At 35.9% G+C, this 18,769-nt stretch overlaps 1 protein-coding gene across 1 annotated transcript; it reads right to left on the bottom strand.

Moving 5' to 3' along the window:
• Positions 1-1,102: 1,102 nt before the first annotated feature.
• On the bottom strand, positions 1,103-18,511 carry LOC120165299 (PH-interacting protein-like). The gene is made up of 25 exons (XM_039174851.1): positions 18,198-18,511; positions 17,412-17,749; positions 16,803-16,951; positions 16,273-16,512; positions 15,117-15,226; positions 14,922-14,999; positions 14,736-14,842; positions 14,499-14,593; positions 14,292-14,422; positions 14,079-14,182; positions 13,906-13,983; positions 13,682-13,760; positions 13,346-13,514; positions 12,323-12,393; positions 6,322-6,402; positions 6,145-6,215; positions 5,313-5,409; positions 5,146-5,205; positions 4,912-4,966; positions 4,432-4,832; positions 3,554-4,356; positions 2,618-3,482; positions 1,965-2,528; positions 1,810-1,868; positions 1,103-1,430 (listed from the first exon to the last, which is right to left on the bottom strand). Exons 2-25 carry the CDS (start codon positions 17,729-17,731, stop codon positions 1,223-1,225), a joined length of 4,995 nt encoding a protein of 1,664 aa, XP_039030782.1. The 5' UTR covers positions 17,732-17,749; positions 18,198-18,511; the 3' UTR covers positions 1,103-1,222.
• Positions 18,512-18,769: the final 258 nt, after the last annotated feature.

Below are 18,769 nucleotides of genomic sequence, written 5' to 3' on the forward strand. Positions count from 1 at the left end.
AACTAAATCTTTTTTACATTTGAAGCCACTTGGTGGATTCAAGATATAGATAAATTAAGACTTAATATTTAAAAATTGCTCAAATTATACCGTTTTTCCTAAAACATTGCCTAAACTTTTTTTTTATCAATCCACTTGCCTAATGTTACAAATATTAACACTTTAAATACCTCGTCCGTAACGGCCGTTAAAAAAAACTCGTTAAGTGACATGTCACATTATGATAATTTTAAAATTTTTATTTTTAAAAAAAAGTTAAAAATTTTATTATATTTTAAAAAATCTTAATTTTTCTAAAATTACAAAAAAATCCCAAATCCCTGAAAATCTCAAATCCCTAATCCTAACTTTACCTTACTCTCTTACCGACCATGACATTCCACGATAATGTCGCTCTTTATATCCCTTATTTGTCGCTCTTGCCATCTCCTTTGTCTTGTCACCGTCGATATGGCTATTGGAGTCGACATGTGTCACGAATCATGTGGGTTAGGCGATTTAAAAAACCGACATTTAAATCGAGTGGGTGTCGAGATTTGTCGAGTTTTGGGTTCTAAGTGGTCGAAATCATCTTGTCGCCAGCTAGAGGTACGATCAGGTGAAGGTCTGGTGGCAAAAGCGACAATCAATGTTGGTATAGGATTAAAATAAAGTTTTTGGGTTTTTTTTTGAATTTCTAAAAAAATTAGACTTTTTAATAAAAAATTATTTTTAAATTTTTTTATTTTAAATAAAATTTTCAAAATTAAGTGAAACGTGATGACGGGATTTTTTAACGACCGTTACGGTAGGAGCACCTAAAGTGATAACGTTTGTAATGTTAGACACGTAGATTGACCGAAAAAAAATTTAGACACGGTATAATTTAGACACTTATTTTTATATTAAGCCATAAATTAAGTATAAAATAAAATGACAAGACACATTACACTAATAGAGAGAATTTAGTTTCAAATAGAATTGTTAAAACAGCTACAAACCCCAAACATCGACCATGAAATGGGATATTAATTTAACACTATGGGATTGTTTTATCAAATTAGATGTGCAATTTCATTCACTTATAAATCACAAAGGATATGCATATCTGTAAATGAGAACAGAATTGCAGGCATCCCTTTCCTTTTATCAATGTTCTTTAATATGCCTAAACAATTGTTGGTTTTACAAAATTGGACCCCCTGAAATGTAAGAGATTAAAAAGAAAAAAGAAAGAATACCTTTACAGCTTCCTTGCAATCTTGGCAATTGTCTTTGTAAACCAATCTGATAGAGGCTTCATCTTTGAAGACAGGTGAGCGCTTCTAGCGAAATAACTCTTCGCATTCGAAAGCATTATCTTTATGTCATGCTTCACCCCTTCCAACGTTCGATAATAGTTGTTCTCTAACCTAAGCCGGATGAATTCGGGATACAATGGAACTGGAAACCTGTTAGAATTCCATTTCAAAATGTTAGTTTATGTTTCAGTTGCTTGATAGATTATAGGCCCCAATCCAATGAATGCAGGGTGGCTCTACTACACTACTACTTTTGGCAAGTTGCAGGCAACAATGAATCCAGTAAATTAATTCAAGAACACAAATGGAATTGACCAGTGTCGAATAACGGTTTAGATATTTTGAATACCTGAAAATCAATAATCTTTTCTCTTTCCTAATTAAACAGATTTTTAATATAGCCTATAAACCGATTTATTCGGTTCAAGTGAAGATATATATGCAGGCCAACATTTCTGAAACAAGCGATAGGAAGAGACAGCATAAAGGAAAAGAAACATGATTGAGCATTTGAATTGGGAATTTGAACCTGTTAAGAAATTCTGATTTCTGAGCAGCTTCGTTCAGTTTCTGAAATAAATATAAATCCTGCAACATTTGAAATGCGGAAAATTAAGTCAATATATCATTCTTCTACAACCTTAAAGAAAAGGTTAACATCCAATGTAAGTAGTTAGAAAGAACCTTATCTCTGCCTGCTGAACGCTCTAATTTATCAAAAGAAGACAGGAGCTTATCTCTGATTTCACAATCAATATGTGGATGCGCCCATTGAGTGTTGGGGTCATGCAGTTCCCAAGCACTGTGCCGATATTTACAGCCATCCTTGTAAATAACTTCATATTTTTCCCAAGGACTATCAGGGAAATCCATAGATTTTGGCTGTGAAGCAATGATTCTACCATCCCACCAATCTCCACCCTCCTGATCAGAGTTCTTCCACCATACTAGGCATTTATTCTTACGAGCCCATTCTCTACTCAATGCAGCATCATATCTCGTCTTTTCAACAAGAAAATCAGGAAGGCCTATCAACTCAGGCAAAGTCAATGTGAATTCCTCATCAATTGCACATGATGAATTATCTACAAATCTAAGTTTGATTTTACAGCAACTCTCTCCAGATCCAGGAACTTGGGAATAAGCAAGGTCCACAACCCTGCAAATTTCCACTGCACTCAGGTGTGCCCATGAGCTCCATGGACCTGTCCCCTTTATGAAACCTTGTTCGATGCACTCTTCATGCCCCTGAAATAAAAAACGCCATATTCCAAGTCAGGTTAAATAGTGATTATCAAGTTTGCACCCCAAAAAAAAACCGAGCAAGCATGGCATACCTGTCTGAAATATACAACTTCATCACCCAGCTGAGGTATATAACGATAACCCTCTTCCTGCTCTGACACCATCAACCATGATAATTTTCTAACAGAAGGATTCAACTTCCTTCCACTCGAAAATTTCAAGTTATTGTCATGACCACCGCTACGCTTGGTTCTGTTGGATCTTGATCTGTCTCTATGTTTGGAACTTGACATCCATTCTTCAGATGCAATACCATGGTATCCTTTTGAAGATAAATTTTCATCATTTTCTGATGTCGTTGCTACTGCATGACCTACTTTTACCTTCATCTTCATGGATTGTGTTCGGCGATCTGCATCACCTGCTGATTCGGGAAACACAGTTTCTGAATCATGATCATTAATGGAATTTAAGCCAATTGAATGCTGTAACCTAGATCTGTCAGAACCTTCACCCATTTCTTGCATGCTGTAACCAAGATTTAGTGTAGCAGACAAAGTGTTTCTAGGCCTCATATCACATTCATCGCAGGTTGGATCATTCACTATAGTGATGGATTTTTGTTTGGAAGGACTTCCAAGGTCCCTTGAAATTGCTTTTGTTCTTATTCTTAATTTCACTGATTTGTGTGGAGTAATCTCATTTGACTCATGAGATTGTTTAACACCAATAACTTGATCAGTTTGCGAGGAGTCATGATTTCCATATTTATCACAGCCAGACCAACCTATATGTCCCTGGTTGAGGCTGACATTAGAATAAGATGCCGAAGGACTGCCATTCAGTTGATGGTCACCTAGGGACAGTAAAGATTTGTGTGCCTCATCGGGAGAAACCTCTTCCATCATCACTCTGTCCAGATCTTGCAATGCAGTAGTAGTTAACTGTCTCTCTTCCCTGCAAGACAAAACATATCCATTAATATGGATCTTATGTTGGGAATAAAAATTCCAATACATTTAACATACCTATTTAAAGAAGTAATCCTGTTTTCATAGTGGACATTGGTTGGCACCAAATCTCCTGACCTCGAACGCTTGGATGTCCGAATTTTAACCTCTTCCCATCTGATTTTGTTATCCTTGTCCCCTACAAATTTCTCTAAATGATCCTCAGTGTTTACAGTTTGCCTCGTACCTTCTAGATCAACCCTGTCATGCTCTGAGAGCTCCACATCTGCAGTCGTTAAGCCAGGGTCTTTCAAGCAGTCATTTATATTCTCATCAAAAGCTACTGAAGGCCCAGACAAAGAAGGACCCGGTACATTGATCTGATTGCAAGTGTTCAATCTGGTGGCCTCTGAAGCACCTGGCTTCCTAGAATCACGTAAGGAGAACTTTAAGACCAATCTCTTTCTGTTCACAGTATCTGATTGCGATTTGGGAAGTTCATGAGACCATACTATGCCCTCAGACTCTTGGTCCTTTTCTATGGACTTCAGTTTTACAGTCTCCAAGTTTCTCTCAGTTTCGCTGTTTTGAGAGCTTGAATCTTGAGACACTGACTCACTATTCAATGAATCACCTACTGAGTCCACTTCATCTCCATCTGTAGATGTCACAGTGATTCTAGACATCATGCTTCGAGCATTACGTGCAGCAACCCTCTGAGCTCTCTGAGGTCTCACTGTCTTTGCTTTTGAAGACTTCCTCTTTGAAGCTTTCCTGCCACTTTTTGATTTTTTAGTTCTACTGGATCTGGGTATAGTGCCATCACGCTCATCCAAATACCTCTTTTTGACTCGTCTCCTTGATGAAGTCTTCGACGCAGCCTGAAAATGATAATATTTAGTTTAAAACATAGTCCAGACAATAACAAAAACAGGAAGAAGGCGAATCCCAATTACTTCAGGGCTGCCTTTTTTTCTTCGTGATCGACGAAGACCATCTTTGTGACTGCATTCAACCTCACTGTCTTCTTCACCGCTCTCTGTGCCTCTAGAAGAGCTGGAACACAATGCCCCCTGTTCACCTTCTGTAGAACATTCCTCAGGAACATTGTACTCCGAGTCAGTGTCATCACTGATAACTTCGTTTTCAGGTTCCCAAAACATGGCATCCATGAAATCAGGTAGGGGTTCTATCACTCTTTCCAGATCTTCCAGGAGTGGCATTTCAAAATCCTGGCCTAAACTGATATCTGGGCCAATAGCAAACTTTGTTGAAGATGGATGCCACTCAATACCCAGTGCGCCAAGTCGCCGTTTCTGGTACATACTCTGATAAGGTTCTGGGTATGGAATCATGCCTGGAAATTCTCATCAAAATCATTAACTACATTATATTAGGATAACATACCAAACAATTCACTAAAGCAATGATCATACTGGCATCACAAATAAGATCTTGCATGTTCCTACGATGTGGGGTAGACTGTGTCTCCTGCAGCAAAGTTATATGAATAGCACATCAGTTGCAAATTGATGCACAAGCATTGCATAGGAACAAAAACAATGCTTCAAATCTCTTCCGCTTCTCGTAGTTTGGTGCAATACATATTGATATTTTTGGACTACCATGAAATCTACCACATGATAATTTAACGTGGAATTGCAACATACCTGATCAAGAGCATTTCCAGCAGAATCCCAAATAAGGGGGCGATAATCCCCAAGAAAGAACTGCCAAAAAAAGGTATAGACCACCTCATAAAGAAATTGCATGACACAACTAATATCATGAGGGGAGAAGGGGAGATTTAGGCTCAACAAGTAAAGTTCTCAGCTACCTGATCATATTTGGCATCCATTTGAGACTCACCCTGGCCAGTGTTAAGCAAATGTATCTGCCCAACTTCATCTGAAAGTACAATTGACGTTCCATCCCTAATAACCAAAGGGGAAAATGTTACAGGCTCTTCACAAGAAAAGCTCTCGAGATTTAATAAAATAGTTCAGATTTCAAATGAATACGACAAAACCTACAAAGTTTTTTTTTTTCCAAAGGAAAGAAAACACTGCCAGTGAAAGCTACAGATATAAACCAGCCAACATAACAAAGCATTCTTGTTGGCTTCTAGCCATTCAGAACTCTAAGCATATGCGTGCACCTCCCTCTCAAGGGTAAAGTGTCAAAGTCAGCACATCATAAAATCCATTCTTTAACATTTTGATGGTCCTAAACTTTTTCAATAGAACAGCTGGAATATCCAGCTAACAAAACCAGAGCATATCTTATCCAAGTCTGCATACAGCAAAAATCTGTGGAGAAACTTCCTGAAAACCCTAACCCGGCCTTGTGTGTACCTCATGAAGCATAAACTTGTGTATCAACAGGACCATATAGCCAAAATGTCAAAAAAAAAACAAACAGTAACTAGTTGATTAACTAATAATGGAGTCTGTCAAAAGAATATGTGCAGTCAAGGATCATAAAATGGATGGAACCAAACCCAAATATGAAATGCTATAGGGATAAAAGGTAGTTGAATCGCTAAGAAGGATTGATGTAATAATCCTTGTCTTGATAGATGAACTTTTACAAGATCAATGAAAAGGGTATGTCATATTTCCAACAAAATAAAGCAACTAAAAGAAATTAAAAGGTGAAAATCCACTTACGGAGAAAACTTCCCATCAACCAACTTAAAACGCCCAATTTCATATATCCGGATGGGTACGCCCTCCCATATCTGGAAATGTAGTTCCCAAGGAACTCAATAAAAGTCAACACTTACAGAGTAAATAAACAAATAATTCAGCAGCAAGTCAACAGATCATCAAGAACAGGAAACTCACATCCCAAACTATAGTTTTTCCATCATATCCAGCACTCATCGCAATTCGAGGGTTGAAAGGATGCACATCCAAAACATAAGACTGCCAAATATTCAACATTGAAGTTAGGAATTAATTAAATGATAAATTCTTTTCAACAAGATGCCAAACAGTTGAGAAGGAAATGGATGTCCGAGAATACCAGCAACAAGCATGTGACGCATTATAAGAACAAACCAAATAATATATATAGATAGAGATATTTGGAGTGCGAACCAAATAATATTAATTGCATGACATTCATCTTAAATTCGTGACAAAATCTGATTTTAGGAAAGCAAGTGCATCATGTTAACTGAGAATACTTAAAAGTGAAGTGCATATTAAGCCGATGAAGTTCATTCAAGTTATTCACTGGATTGAAAGGAAGAATACTTTCAACTGAATTTAGAAAGAGCTGGACAACGAGGACGAGTGTAATACCCCAAATATCAGGTCAGTGACCATATTGAAAAAATTTAAAAAATTGGATGATTAAATTGAATAAATGGTAAAATATAAGAAAATGATTTAGAAATTTTAATTATGACCAATTGGTAAGAATGGAAGAATGAAAGGGTATTTTGGACCTTTAGAGGGAAATGGATTTAAAATTCATTTTAATTAGGGTTTTTGAAAAGGGGAAAAAGGGAGAACAAACTAAGTTCCCTTTTTCTTCCTCCTAGTCCTATGCTCTCCATAGCCAAGGTAAGGGTTCTTCAACGTTGGTTTTCCTTTCGTTTTAGATTCGTTCTTGAAACCTTAAGTGATGTGTAAGCTTAAGAAAGGGTTAAAGAGGATTAAAACTAAGAAATGGATGTTTTATTTTAGATTTAAGAAAATGGGTTTTTGAGTGATTTGTTGAAATATGAGTTTTTATTGATGTTTACAAATATATTTGAATTGTCAAAGAAGTAAATAAGAGATTAGAAGCCTTGAATATGATTAAAAACATGTTATAAAAAGTAGTATGATTCTTAGTTTGAGATGTTCTTCGGAGAATTTTGATGTTATAAGAAGCTAAATGGAGGGAAGTTAGTTGGATTAAGTGATGTTAAGTTTAAGGGCATTATTTGAGGTAAAAGTAGAGTTTTAAAAGAAAATTTAGTAAAAATCGAGCTGAAAAATGGAAAATTTGGGTAAAGGTATCAGTACTGGAAGAACAGTACTGATACTATAGGTTTAAATTTGAATAATTATGATTAACAGTATTGATACTGATGCAATTAGTATCGATACTGATGCAATTAATATCAATACTGATGTGGGTATCGATACTAAAAGGAAGGTATCGATACCATGGATTATAGAATGTAGAAATGGTATCGATACTGAAAGGGAGTCTCGATACCACAGTATAGAAGTATCGATACTATGGTAGGGGTACCGATACTATTGAGCCAGAAATTTTAAGAGAGGTTGAGATTGTTATAGAAAATTAAATAATAGTACTTTTGAGTATTGTTAAAGTATAAATGTTAGGGAATATACTAACATTTGGTATGGTATGTGTCTTTAATGGATGTTTGAATAGATCGCAATCAAGCTCCCGAGTCAAGCAAATCGAAAGGCAAAGATAAAGTCACTGAGTAGTCAGATTTGAATTTTGGATAAAATAGCGAAGCAGGCCAGGTGAGCGCATATATTGTAATTATATGGGATGAGGGAGACTCACAATAAGTCAACCTCATATGTTTGAATTAATGTATGTTTTACCGTATATGATATATATTTATAATGTATGTGGAATTGATATTATGAATAATTTTTAGGGTAGGAACTGTTCTAAAATGAAAGATTAAATGTCTAACTGTGCATTTGGCAGAAAGGTACCAATAATGCAAGATAGATGAAAGGTTTAATGCCTTTGGATGAAAGATTAAATGTCTAACTATGCATTCTGCAGAAAGGTGTCAATAATGTAAGTTAGATGACAGGTTAAATGCCTTTGGCATGAAAGGATGCCATAAATGAAAATGCATAACGGTGCATTATAGGCATGAAATGATGTAATAAATGAAAATGCGTAACGGTGCATTATCGGCATGAAAGGATGTCATAAATGAAAATGCATAACGGTGCATTATAGGCATGAAAGGATGGCATAAATGAAAATGCATAACGGTGCATTATAGGCATGAAAGGATGTTTTTTTTATAGGAATTGAAGGCCTCGTTAAAAACCCCCTTCTTGATTAATTGAGCTGTTAAAAGCTCCTTAATCAGTGGAAGGAGGAAAAGAGTGCCTTAGGATTTCATTAAACTTGAAAATACATAAGATACAACCAGAAAAAACACCCCCCTTAAAAACAGAAAACCACAAAACACCCTTAAACAGCCAAAAACAAAGACTAACTTAACCTAATCCAACTTAGCTAAGGCAACAGCCTCTACATGGCTGCCCTGAGTACGACCCTAGCAACACCTAAACTGAAAACCAAAATAATGCCCAAAGAAGAGCACAACACATATAGACAAAGGCATGTAACTATCAACCAATCCCCTCCTTAGCTAATTTATCGACCTCCAAGTTACAGCTCCTAGGAATCAATCTAAGCAAGAAGCCCTTCTCAAACCTTGAAGTCCCAATTTCCTTCACTAGATCACTGAAAAACGAAGGTGCAGAATACAGCTCTGAGATCCATTGTACTGCAATTGTACAGTCGGTCTCAATAATCAGAATGCCTTTCTTAGCCCAAACAGAAGAGTAGAAACCATCAATTCCCACCTTAATAACTTTCAACTCTGTCAAAATAGCAGGACCAAGCCCTACAGCAGTAGAGAATGTTGCTAAAGTTGAACAGTTTGAACTTTTTAGAATACCTCCAATTCCACCTTGCAACCTGTCTCCACTCATTGCCCCATCAACATTGAATTTAAACATATCCGGAGGAGGAGGAGACCAACAAATAGCCTTCTTTGCGATAGGATGGATTTGAAACTTATCTGCCAACGAAGGATCCCCAACTAATAAATATGTCTGGATGCGAACAGTAGGGTATTTAGCCAAATACCACTTAGCTGGCCTAAACATGGCGATGAAGAATAGATTAGAACTGTCAACTCTTCCGTTCTCAAACACCACCATATTCCTAGCCTTCCAAATTGACCATAACACAACACTCAGGATAAAACTCCAAATAAGAGAGTTCAGTCTTAGATACGACCAAGAACAAAGAAGGGACATGGGGTCATTAGGCAAAACAGTAGAAATATCCCATAGCCTTAAAAAATAATTCCAAGTCTCTCGTGCAACCGAACAAGAAAAGAACAGGTGTTCTAAAATTTCTTCATGACTATGGCATAAAGGACACAACAAATCATCCAAAGGAATACCTCTCTTCTTCAACTCTCCTCTAACAGCTACTTTTCGATGACAAATCTGCCAAATAAAAGTTTCAACTCTAGGGGGAGCCAATCCAGACCATACCCACTTATTCCACTCGAAACTTCTTTCAGACCCGCATGAAAACGCCAATCTACATGACTTGACTGAACAGCCCATCCCCCTTCCCAGACCAAGAAAGAAAGTCATCCACTACGTCAGAAAGAACAATATTGTTAATCAAGGACATTAATGCAATCCACTGATCCAATTCCCAGTCACACAAATTTCTTCTTAATTGAATATTCCAAACCCATGCATTATTGACAAAGCCACCAAACTCAGCTACTTTCCCAAATTTATTAATCGAAAGAGCAAAAATTCTGGGGAATTGAGTTTTAAGGGACAAATTACTAACCCAAACATCATTCCAGAACTCAATTGACCTACCATTCCCCACTTGAACCTTTGAATTATATCTCAAACAGTCCCCAATCTAATCAGTTTTGACATAATTATTCACAATACCTCTCCAAATCCAAGAATCAAGTGGAGAGACAACCTTTGTTAAGTTCAAAGAGAAGTTACTAACGTTATTTTTACAACAGATCATCTTCTTCCACAGGCTGTTTTTATCATTTGTGAATTTCCAAACCCATTTCCCAAGCAATACTCTATTCAACAAACTAAGATCAAGGATTCCCAACCCACCATCTTCGAATGGTTGACAGACCGATTTCCAATTCACCCAGTGAATTCGTTTCCGAGCTTGAACTTCTCCCCAAAGAAACTTAGCCATCAGGGAATTAAGCTTCTGAGTCACCTTGACTGGCATTTTGAAAATAGAGAGATAAAACATCGATAAGGAGGACAGCATTGATTTGACCAATACAAGTCTTCCCGCCATCGACAAGGAATTAGGTTTCCACCCTGCTAGTCTTTTGTAAAAATTCTGGATTACTGGTTCCCACACAACCTCTGAATTCTTCTTAGTACCAAGCGGTAAACCAAGATAAGTCATAGGAAAAGACCCCACTCCACAGCCTGCTTCCTTAGCCCAATCTTTTAGCACGTCATTTTCCAAATTAACACCATACAAGGTGCTCTTAGACAAATTTAAATGCAGTCTTGACATTAGGCTGAACACCCTCAAAACTCTCTTAATGTTTAAAAAATGAGTTGGAGAATCTCTGCAGAATAATATAAGATCATCTGCAAACTGTAAATGTGTCAAATGGAAGGTATTATTACACCTACCAATACTGAACCCTTGAAACAGCCCCAGATCAGCAGCCTTGATTAGCATCAAATTTAACAATTCCCCAACTAAATTAAACAAAAGAGGGGACAGACTGCAACCTTGTCTCAACCCTTTACTAATATGGAATTTCTCTGTAGGAGATCCATTAACTAGCATCGAAATTGAGGCTGAAGAGATACAACATTCAATCCAAGAAATTCATTTATCGCCAAAACCCATAACCTTCAATAATCTCAATAAAAATGCTTAACGGTGCATAATTGGCATGAAATGATGCCACCAATGAAAATACATAACGGTATATTAACGGCATATAAGGTGCCACTCATGGAAATTATAAAAGATAAATGACCATTTGGCACTTTGATGCAATACATGTATATTACTTTCTCATTTAACGTACATAGATTAAACAAAGAATAATTGAGAAAAATATACAGAAGGATAGGTATGTTGGGCATACTAAGAATAAATTCGAAGATCGTATGAAAGAAATCTAGTTTAACTGAGAAGGATTTATTTGATCCTTATGGAGTATGCGATTTAATTCGTCATTAAATATCCATTATATACTTATGTATAAATTGCAATTTCTTTACAATATTATGTATCACTAAGTAAATACTTAACGTGTATTGATTTCACGCGTAGGTAAAAGCAAAGACTAGCAGGTAAAGGGTGCAGTAACTATCATCAATCTAAGATTAACTCTCATCAGTAACAGTAGGACAATCATGTTTATTTTGAAAATTTGCTAGCATGTAATCGAAAAAAAGAAAAATGCTCTGTAATGTATTTAAAGTGATAATTTTGGTAATATGTTTCAACGACTGTTTTATTGTTGTACTAAAATGTTATGTTTTAATTTTCGAAACAAAAAAATTTATGGGTTTTACAAACGGGTTAGTGTTTTAAAAAGTTATGACACCTATGACTTGTGTACGGAAACGTATACGGGAAATGGGTGTTACAACGAGTTTTGTAAATTTAACCTTATAAGGAAATCATCTCTTTATAATGCTACATTTGGTAGGAGTGTTATTTTTTCCTCGTGCTTTAGCACATGAGTTAGCAATAAATTAACTCCACTTGGTAAATTTTATCCACTCACATGGTTTAATTTGAACAAAAAGAAGGCATATATATTGTTTATTTTGAAGAGGTATTATTTTTTTACTTGAGTTTTTACTCATTTTTCTAATTTCAACTTTAGATTTATACTAATTCTTCTTTATGTTATGACAAACTATTTTAAACCTCATGTAATAAATGTAATAATTAAGCTTTTCCCTTATGCTAATACTTTTGCACCAAACGAGGCATTATAATTGTTTTTTCGTTGTCAACAAGAAGAAAAAGGACAATGTGAAGAGCAAAAAAATGCTACACACAACTTACTGATGCAACATGACCAGTCAAAGAATGTACCAAGCTTCCATCAACAGCATTCCACACGCATATTCTGCAATCTGAAATAACAACATAGTTGAGACCCCCCAATGGTCCAAGTTAGCAATTTTAAACAAGGAGCCCAAAAAGAATTAAAAAGAAAACACAGCCAGTACCCGCTAAACTAAAAAGGCATATAAAATGATGAAGGTTTTATATTTTTTATAATAGGAACTAAAAGCCTTTGGCTTAAGATTGAGCAGAAGAAAGATTCAGCAAGCAACAATTTACAGCAGAAAGATTGTAATACGAATATAGGTCCCAAGGTACAGTTTTATTGATGGTTAAAGGGACAGGAATCATCTCAAGATATGCACATTGCCTCTTACAACTTGCATGTAAAAGTACATATACCAAAAATAAGAGTCTACACATAAACTACCAACCCCCAGCAAAAAGGATAGTAGGGTTAACAATAAGAACTTTAAAAAATAATAATGACAAAATAGCACAACATTTCAATAATAGTGTCGGTCAAATGCCTTGCACAAGACTGTTTTCTATCTTCCTTATTTTTCCCCTTCACAAATTTGCATAGTTAACTTTAAGATGTTAAGTCGTGACTTTCTGAGAGCAGGAAAAGATTAACAGATGCCTTCAAAAGCAAATTTAGCAAAAAGAGAGGTGCAGTTCTGGAGGGCCATTTAAGATGTAAAATTCAAAGGAAATTTCAAAATAATTAAGAGACTAAAAAATGCATAGAGTACAGGTTCGAACAATAGCAATGCAAAAGTAAATGTAGCAGACAAGTGTTTCTAGAATGTTGTGACACCATACATTGTTAATAAAAATCAAAGAATAAACACTAAAGGACACGATAAATACATAATTTATAGAGAAAGAAATGATGCACATAAACCAACATAAGAAAAGTCATTAGACATTTTTTATTTTGATGGAATAAGCATTTTAACTTGATGCTAAGCTTGTAGTTTTCAAAGAAACTTTCATGTTTACAAATCATTTCTTTACCCATTATAGCTGCTAGAACAAAACGATTATCAAGGCTCCACACAATCATATTGACACCACGAGGAGTAGGGAGGAGTCTCTGACGTGGGCCTCCTCGAAGAGGTTGAGGAGGTAGCGGGGGGGGTGGAACTTTCAAATGATATGCCTTTGTCCAACGTCCAACTTTTCCCTGTGGATGTGGAAGGATTGCAAAAGGAATTAAGCTTCATTTTCATATTGTTTAACTTAATTACAGAATGAACTTCATGGAATTGAAGTTCAAAATAACTCCAAAAGGAGACTACTCAGTTGAAGGCATGCACTGGAACTTGATTGTGGTTTATCAAAACAACTTACATGGAATCTACGTGATCTGGGAATCCAGATTATTGCACTACCATCACGAGAACAGGTAACAATGTTGTCCTGACAGAACCTAAAAACATTAAAATTGAAGGAACTGAATCTAAGAAGCTAGACCACAATATTATACACTAAAATAATGAACAGATGAAGTAAACAACTGAAGAAAATTTTAAGCTACAATATATAGCATAACTTAAGAAGAAGATATAGCGGACCAGGAGTTTTTAAATTTTGGAAGATTGTCCTCCTTTATGATATCAGACATTGAGGATCTTGAAGGTACAGCACATCCACTGCAAACAAAAGCGGAAAGCTGCAATGATATTTTGCTGAAAACAATGGTAAAATAAAATAAAAACAATATAGCTGGCAACTCTAACTGACCAACCTAAATTGAACGTAATTAACGTCATTTTCATGGCCAGCCAAAACATCCAGCTCATGAACTGGTTGTTGTGAATCATCGGTACTAGGCTTACAGGCACTCCAGACCTGCATGCATGTATCTATCTCTTACTAAAGAAATCTAAATGATATAGACCTATCAAAGTTAAATAAATTTAAGTGTCCATTTGACAAGTTCACAATGTTTTAGACGCACCCTGGCAAAAGTGTCAGAGCTACCAGTGACAAAAACTGTCCCATTGACGTTAAATGCACAACATAATATTTGATGAGTTTGTGGGACATTACTTGAGGAAGGTCCATTATTAGACGGAAAATTGCTACTCCCTGCAGAGAACTTATCAGTTAAGAGTGAATTCAAAGCATATACAGTAACAAAACAATCAAGAAGAAATTCTCCAACCAGTAGCAGCTTCAGAAGGCTTCGGCAGGTATATGCGTGGGCTACAATGTGAATATCTGGCCTCCCAGATTCGGCAAGTCCCATCATCAGATGACCTACAAACGTTAGCACAGAATATATAAAATTGACGATCAACTGAAGATCCATAAATTTACAATCATGTCAAAAGCAAATGAAGTTAAACCTAAATAAAAGACTCTAGTAACAGGAAACGGAAACTGTGGAAATAAGACTCACGATAAAAGCTGGAAAGCAAATGCAGGCCTGGGGTTAAATGCAATTGCAGTAACAGCTGCAGTATGTCCTCGTAGAACTGAAACTGGCAACCCATCTGGCAAGTGCCACTGTAGATCATTAAGAACAATTTAGCAATGCTAGAGTTTTATGAGGAGCATCTTGTAAAGCATGGTTAAGCATTCTTACAACTCGTATCACAAAATCATTGGAAGCAGATGCAACCAAAACATTGTTCGAACTAACAGCCAGGTCAGTTATGTCACCCTAAATTGCATGTAACAGGAAAATAATTTCAGCTAATGTAGAGAAAGAAATAAAATATTACAAGTTAAACTGATATATTAAGGAATAGCATATATAAAACAAACAGTATGAACCCACTTCATGTCCACGGCAGCTGGCCAAGCAAAACGCAGTTTCCATAGACCAAATTTTGACAAGGCGGTCATCAGAACCAGTAATAACGTATCTCCCAGAGCGATCAAATATGGCTGTAGAACAAAAACAATATTGTTTAATCCATTATCTATTGAAGCTTGAGCAATTGTACAAAGTACAGATAATCCCTGCCGACCTAGTATGGAGTTTCATAAGGAGAAAAGGATGAGAAATATAGTAGCGTCATTTCTCTTCTGGTAAGAAGAAAAGCTAGTTGTAAGTATTTTCAATTATCTTAATAATAAATCCACACGTTTAGTTTACCACTTGACTCTTAGATATTTAGATAACATAGATCTTCCAAATGATGAACTCAAGGTGTAGAAGAACATGGTGAAAATAACATGGCTCAGAAAGAGTTTTTCCACTAATAAGATCTTAAAGAAATTTTATAGGTGCCAACCTGGCAATATAAATTAGAGGAATTGTAAGGGAATGAACACCATATGGGAAAACTTCAAATTTCAAGGAATTACTAGGGTGTCTAGGAATGAAAACTATTCAATAGCTTTTGAAGTCAAATTCTTTCCCTAGGCATTTGAAGTGCAAATGCTTAAAACAAAAATTACCAAATACAATATTATAAGCTATACTCCAAAATAAAATAGAAAATATGATCTACAAAATCCTATACCTAGGCGGGAAGGGGGAAGCAAAAGTAATCAAGATATGAAAAATATACTATTTAAGTACAAAAGGTCACAGTTAAACTCGTTAAATATAACAAAATTACAAAGCATAATTTTTAGTTCAAGCATTTCCTTCGCATGCTGCATCAATATCTCACTAGAACTATCTCGTGTTCCAATCAGCAAAATCAGTAAAAAGAAAGAAAAAATGAATGAATGGCTGCTACAATGTGACATGGACAGACAATTTGAAGCAAAGAAAAAGGGCAAAAGAGACATATATCATCATCTTTTACAGAAGAACACTTATGCACTACCAAACATGCCAGGAAATTGACTACATCACCATTATCACTGGTTCTGACGAATTTCAAGGGTTTCTTTAGATTCCGACAATACTACCACAGGTACACCTAGGAATAAATTTATCTAAAAGCAGATCCTAACTATATTAGTTCAGTTGATCATACCACAATAGACAGCATTCCGATGCCCCCTCAACTTCTTTATGTTCTGCATCTTTTGCACCATGGTAGATGGTTTAGCAATAGCATAGCACGCTGACCGAATAGAGGGAGCTCGGTGGTGCTTCCGGAAGCCTCCCCCAATTTCTCTTATACTTAACCCACGAACTTGATCAGCTTGCATATGAGGCCAACGAAGATAGGCAGGCATAGGCTTACCCAGCCTATTACTCATACTCTTGTCAGCTACATAACAAAACGGTAAAGTTGCCAAATCAGAAAACAGATTATTCACTAGTCCGAGGACAAAAATCAAGGAAGTGATACAAATGGATAGAGCAATACTTTGATCAAAGTTCATACAAAAATATCCATAACATTAAATGTTCTTAACATATTTCCATAATCAGTATACAAATACTAACTACCTTAATTAACAACTCCTGTCTGCATAATACAATCCCAATGGAAAAGTTGCAGAACGGAGGGGAAAACAAAGAGAGCATAAAGTACACTGCTATGAAAGTACCACATACAATTCAAAAGTGAAAAGGAACCAGATCCCAGTAATGTAGGGACATCAGCAGCACTTAGAGAATGAGCATCTCCTACAGCTTTGCTGCATGGAGTACAGAGTAGCTGCTTCAGAAGCTTTACCAAGTGATCTTGCTCGACATGAGGATACCTGCAAGTTTTACAAGGTAGAACTCAGTAGTGTGGACATTAAACCAAAACCAAACAATTAATAAGAGCATAAAAAGAAAATATTGCTTCTGGGAAATCTAGTCTATATAAGCAGGTTCAATTAAGATGTGGAGCTAAATATAGAAGTTTCCAACATTGTTTGTTAATCTTATTTTCAATTTAGATGATACGTTACATAATCAATTAAAGGGAAACCAACCATGTCTAATATCTTTTGGGTACTCATTAGGGCAAGGCTAATTAAGACCTGTATTGTTGAGGAACAACTAACCGGTAAGGAAGTACATATTTAAAGGGAAAACAGAGAGTTAGGTGCTATTAAAAATGTGAGTTTATAATTATCTAGCATTAGCTAATACAAGATAAAGCTATTGCGATGAAGTCCAAACCCTTGTTTAACATTGATGGCTAACACCAAATAATAAAAGATGCAGGTATACCTTTCCACTAAGTTGTTAAAACTTAATGGGAATGAGATGCCATCATCGTCATTGTTCCCACTATGATAACCACTTCTTGAAAACCAAGAATGATATCTTCTGGGTAAAAGCCGATGTTCCAAAAGTTCCTTTGATAACAGCTCAAAAGTTCTCTGGCAAGGACCAACTGACAGAAATTGCATTATCAAGAAGTAAATTTCTCGAAGGTCAATATCAACATTAGTCTCAACCAGATCCTTCTCCGGCATTGTAGTTGAGATATTTAAAGGTGCCTTGCAAAGAGAAGATGCAGCAGCAGAAGATGAACACTTCCACTCCATGTTTCAGTGCAACCCAACCTGAGGTATCGAAATAAATCATGCAAAAATCAAATTATGGCCACGGGCACTGGAACCTCGGTTCATGGACAATTATGGCCTAATTCTCAGCAAATTTATTGTAATAATTGTTGTCCTAGCGGGAATTTAATGACGTGTATAAAATTACATAACATTTCAAGTGTAAAAAAAAACCCTAAGACAAGAAAAAAACCTAGGAGGACTAAAAGGTATTAATCAAAATTTCAAGACTTCAACTGGTAAAGGTAAAGGCCCATCCTTGAAAAAGGAAATAAGCATCAAAATTGGAAGGTATTAACACAAGCAAGGACATCAAAATTAAGATTAAAGGGTTCAATTCAAGATCCAATCTTGAATCCACATACCCCAAAAAAAACAGCAAGGGATAATCTAAACCTAATATCGATTTCATTACCCAAAGAAATGAAAATAAAAAAGATCTTGTTACCTTAATTAGAGTCCGTCTAAATTACGAAACATCGACCAAGAGCCTTCCTTTACTTGGCAGCACTGATTTTGAAAAAGGTGTGAAGAGCCGAGGCAAGAGAAACAAGAATCGATTAAGTAGCCGAGAAAGTTACATTATGGAATTTTGGGGTTTCAACTACTACTAATTGCTGTTTGTTTTCTAGGAAAGTTAGCCCCGAAGGAATTAAATGAACGGAAATGGAGGGATATTAAAAATGTAAAATAAAACAAAAATATATTTGTCGTGGGAAAAGAAATTTAGGACAAAGCTTGAAGCTTTGTTATTAGTAAGCTAAGAAAATAATTAATACACCAGTAAAGTAATAGAACAGGGGAAATTAGAAGCGATTTTAAGGCTCTTCGAGTTATTATATGCGAAAATACGAGAAAGTCATCGCCGAGGTCAAATATTTTCTTAAAGGATTAGGGTTACAATTGACTTTTCTAATAAATAAATTTGTGTAATGAATTGAAAAGTTTGATTTTTATCACATCTCTTTTCTCATTCCATTTATCTTTGGCCCATTATAAAAATAATCATCTCAACTAGAC

The sequence above is a fragment of the Hibiscus syriacus genome, unplaced genomic scaffold (genome assembly GCF_006381635.1).
Source record: "Hibiscus syriacus cultivar Baekdansim isolate YM2019G1 unplaced genomic scaffold, ASM638163v2 tig00111582_pilon, whole genome shotgun sequence".
Classification (NCBI taxonomy): Eukaryota; Viridiplantae; Streptophyta; class Magnoliopsida; order Malvales; family Malvaceae; genus Hibiscus; species Hibiscus syriacus.

Bases quoted from the DNA above. Each gene is read 5' to 3' on its own strand.
- LOC120165299 (XM_039174851.1), bottom strand. From the start codon at position 17,731: ATGGAGTGGAAGTGTTCATCTTCTGCTGCTGCATCTTCTCTTTGCAAG. The intron at 6,403-12,322 runs GTAAGTTGTGTG...AATATTTGGCAG, and splicing joins TGACTGGTCATGTTGCATCA to TCTTATGTTTTGGATGTGCA. The intron at 4,833-4,911 runs GTATGATCATTG...GAGAATTTCCAG, and splicing joins AGATCTTATTTGTGATGCCA to GCATGATTCCATACCCAGAA.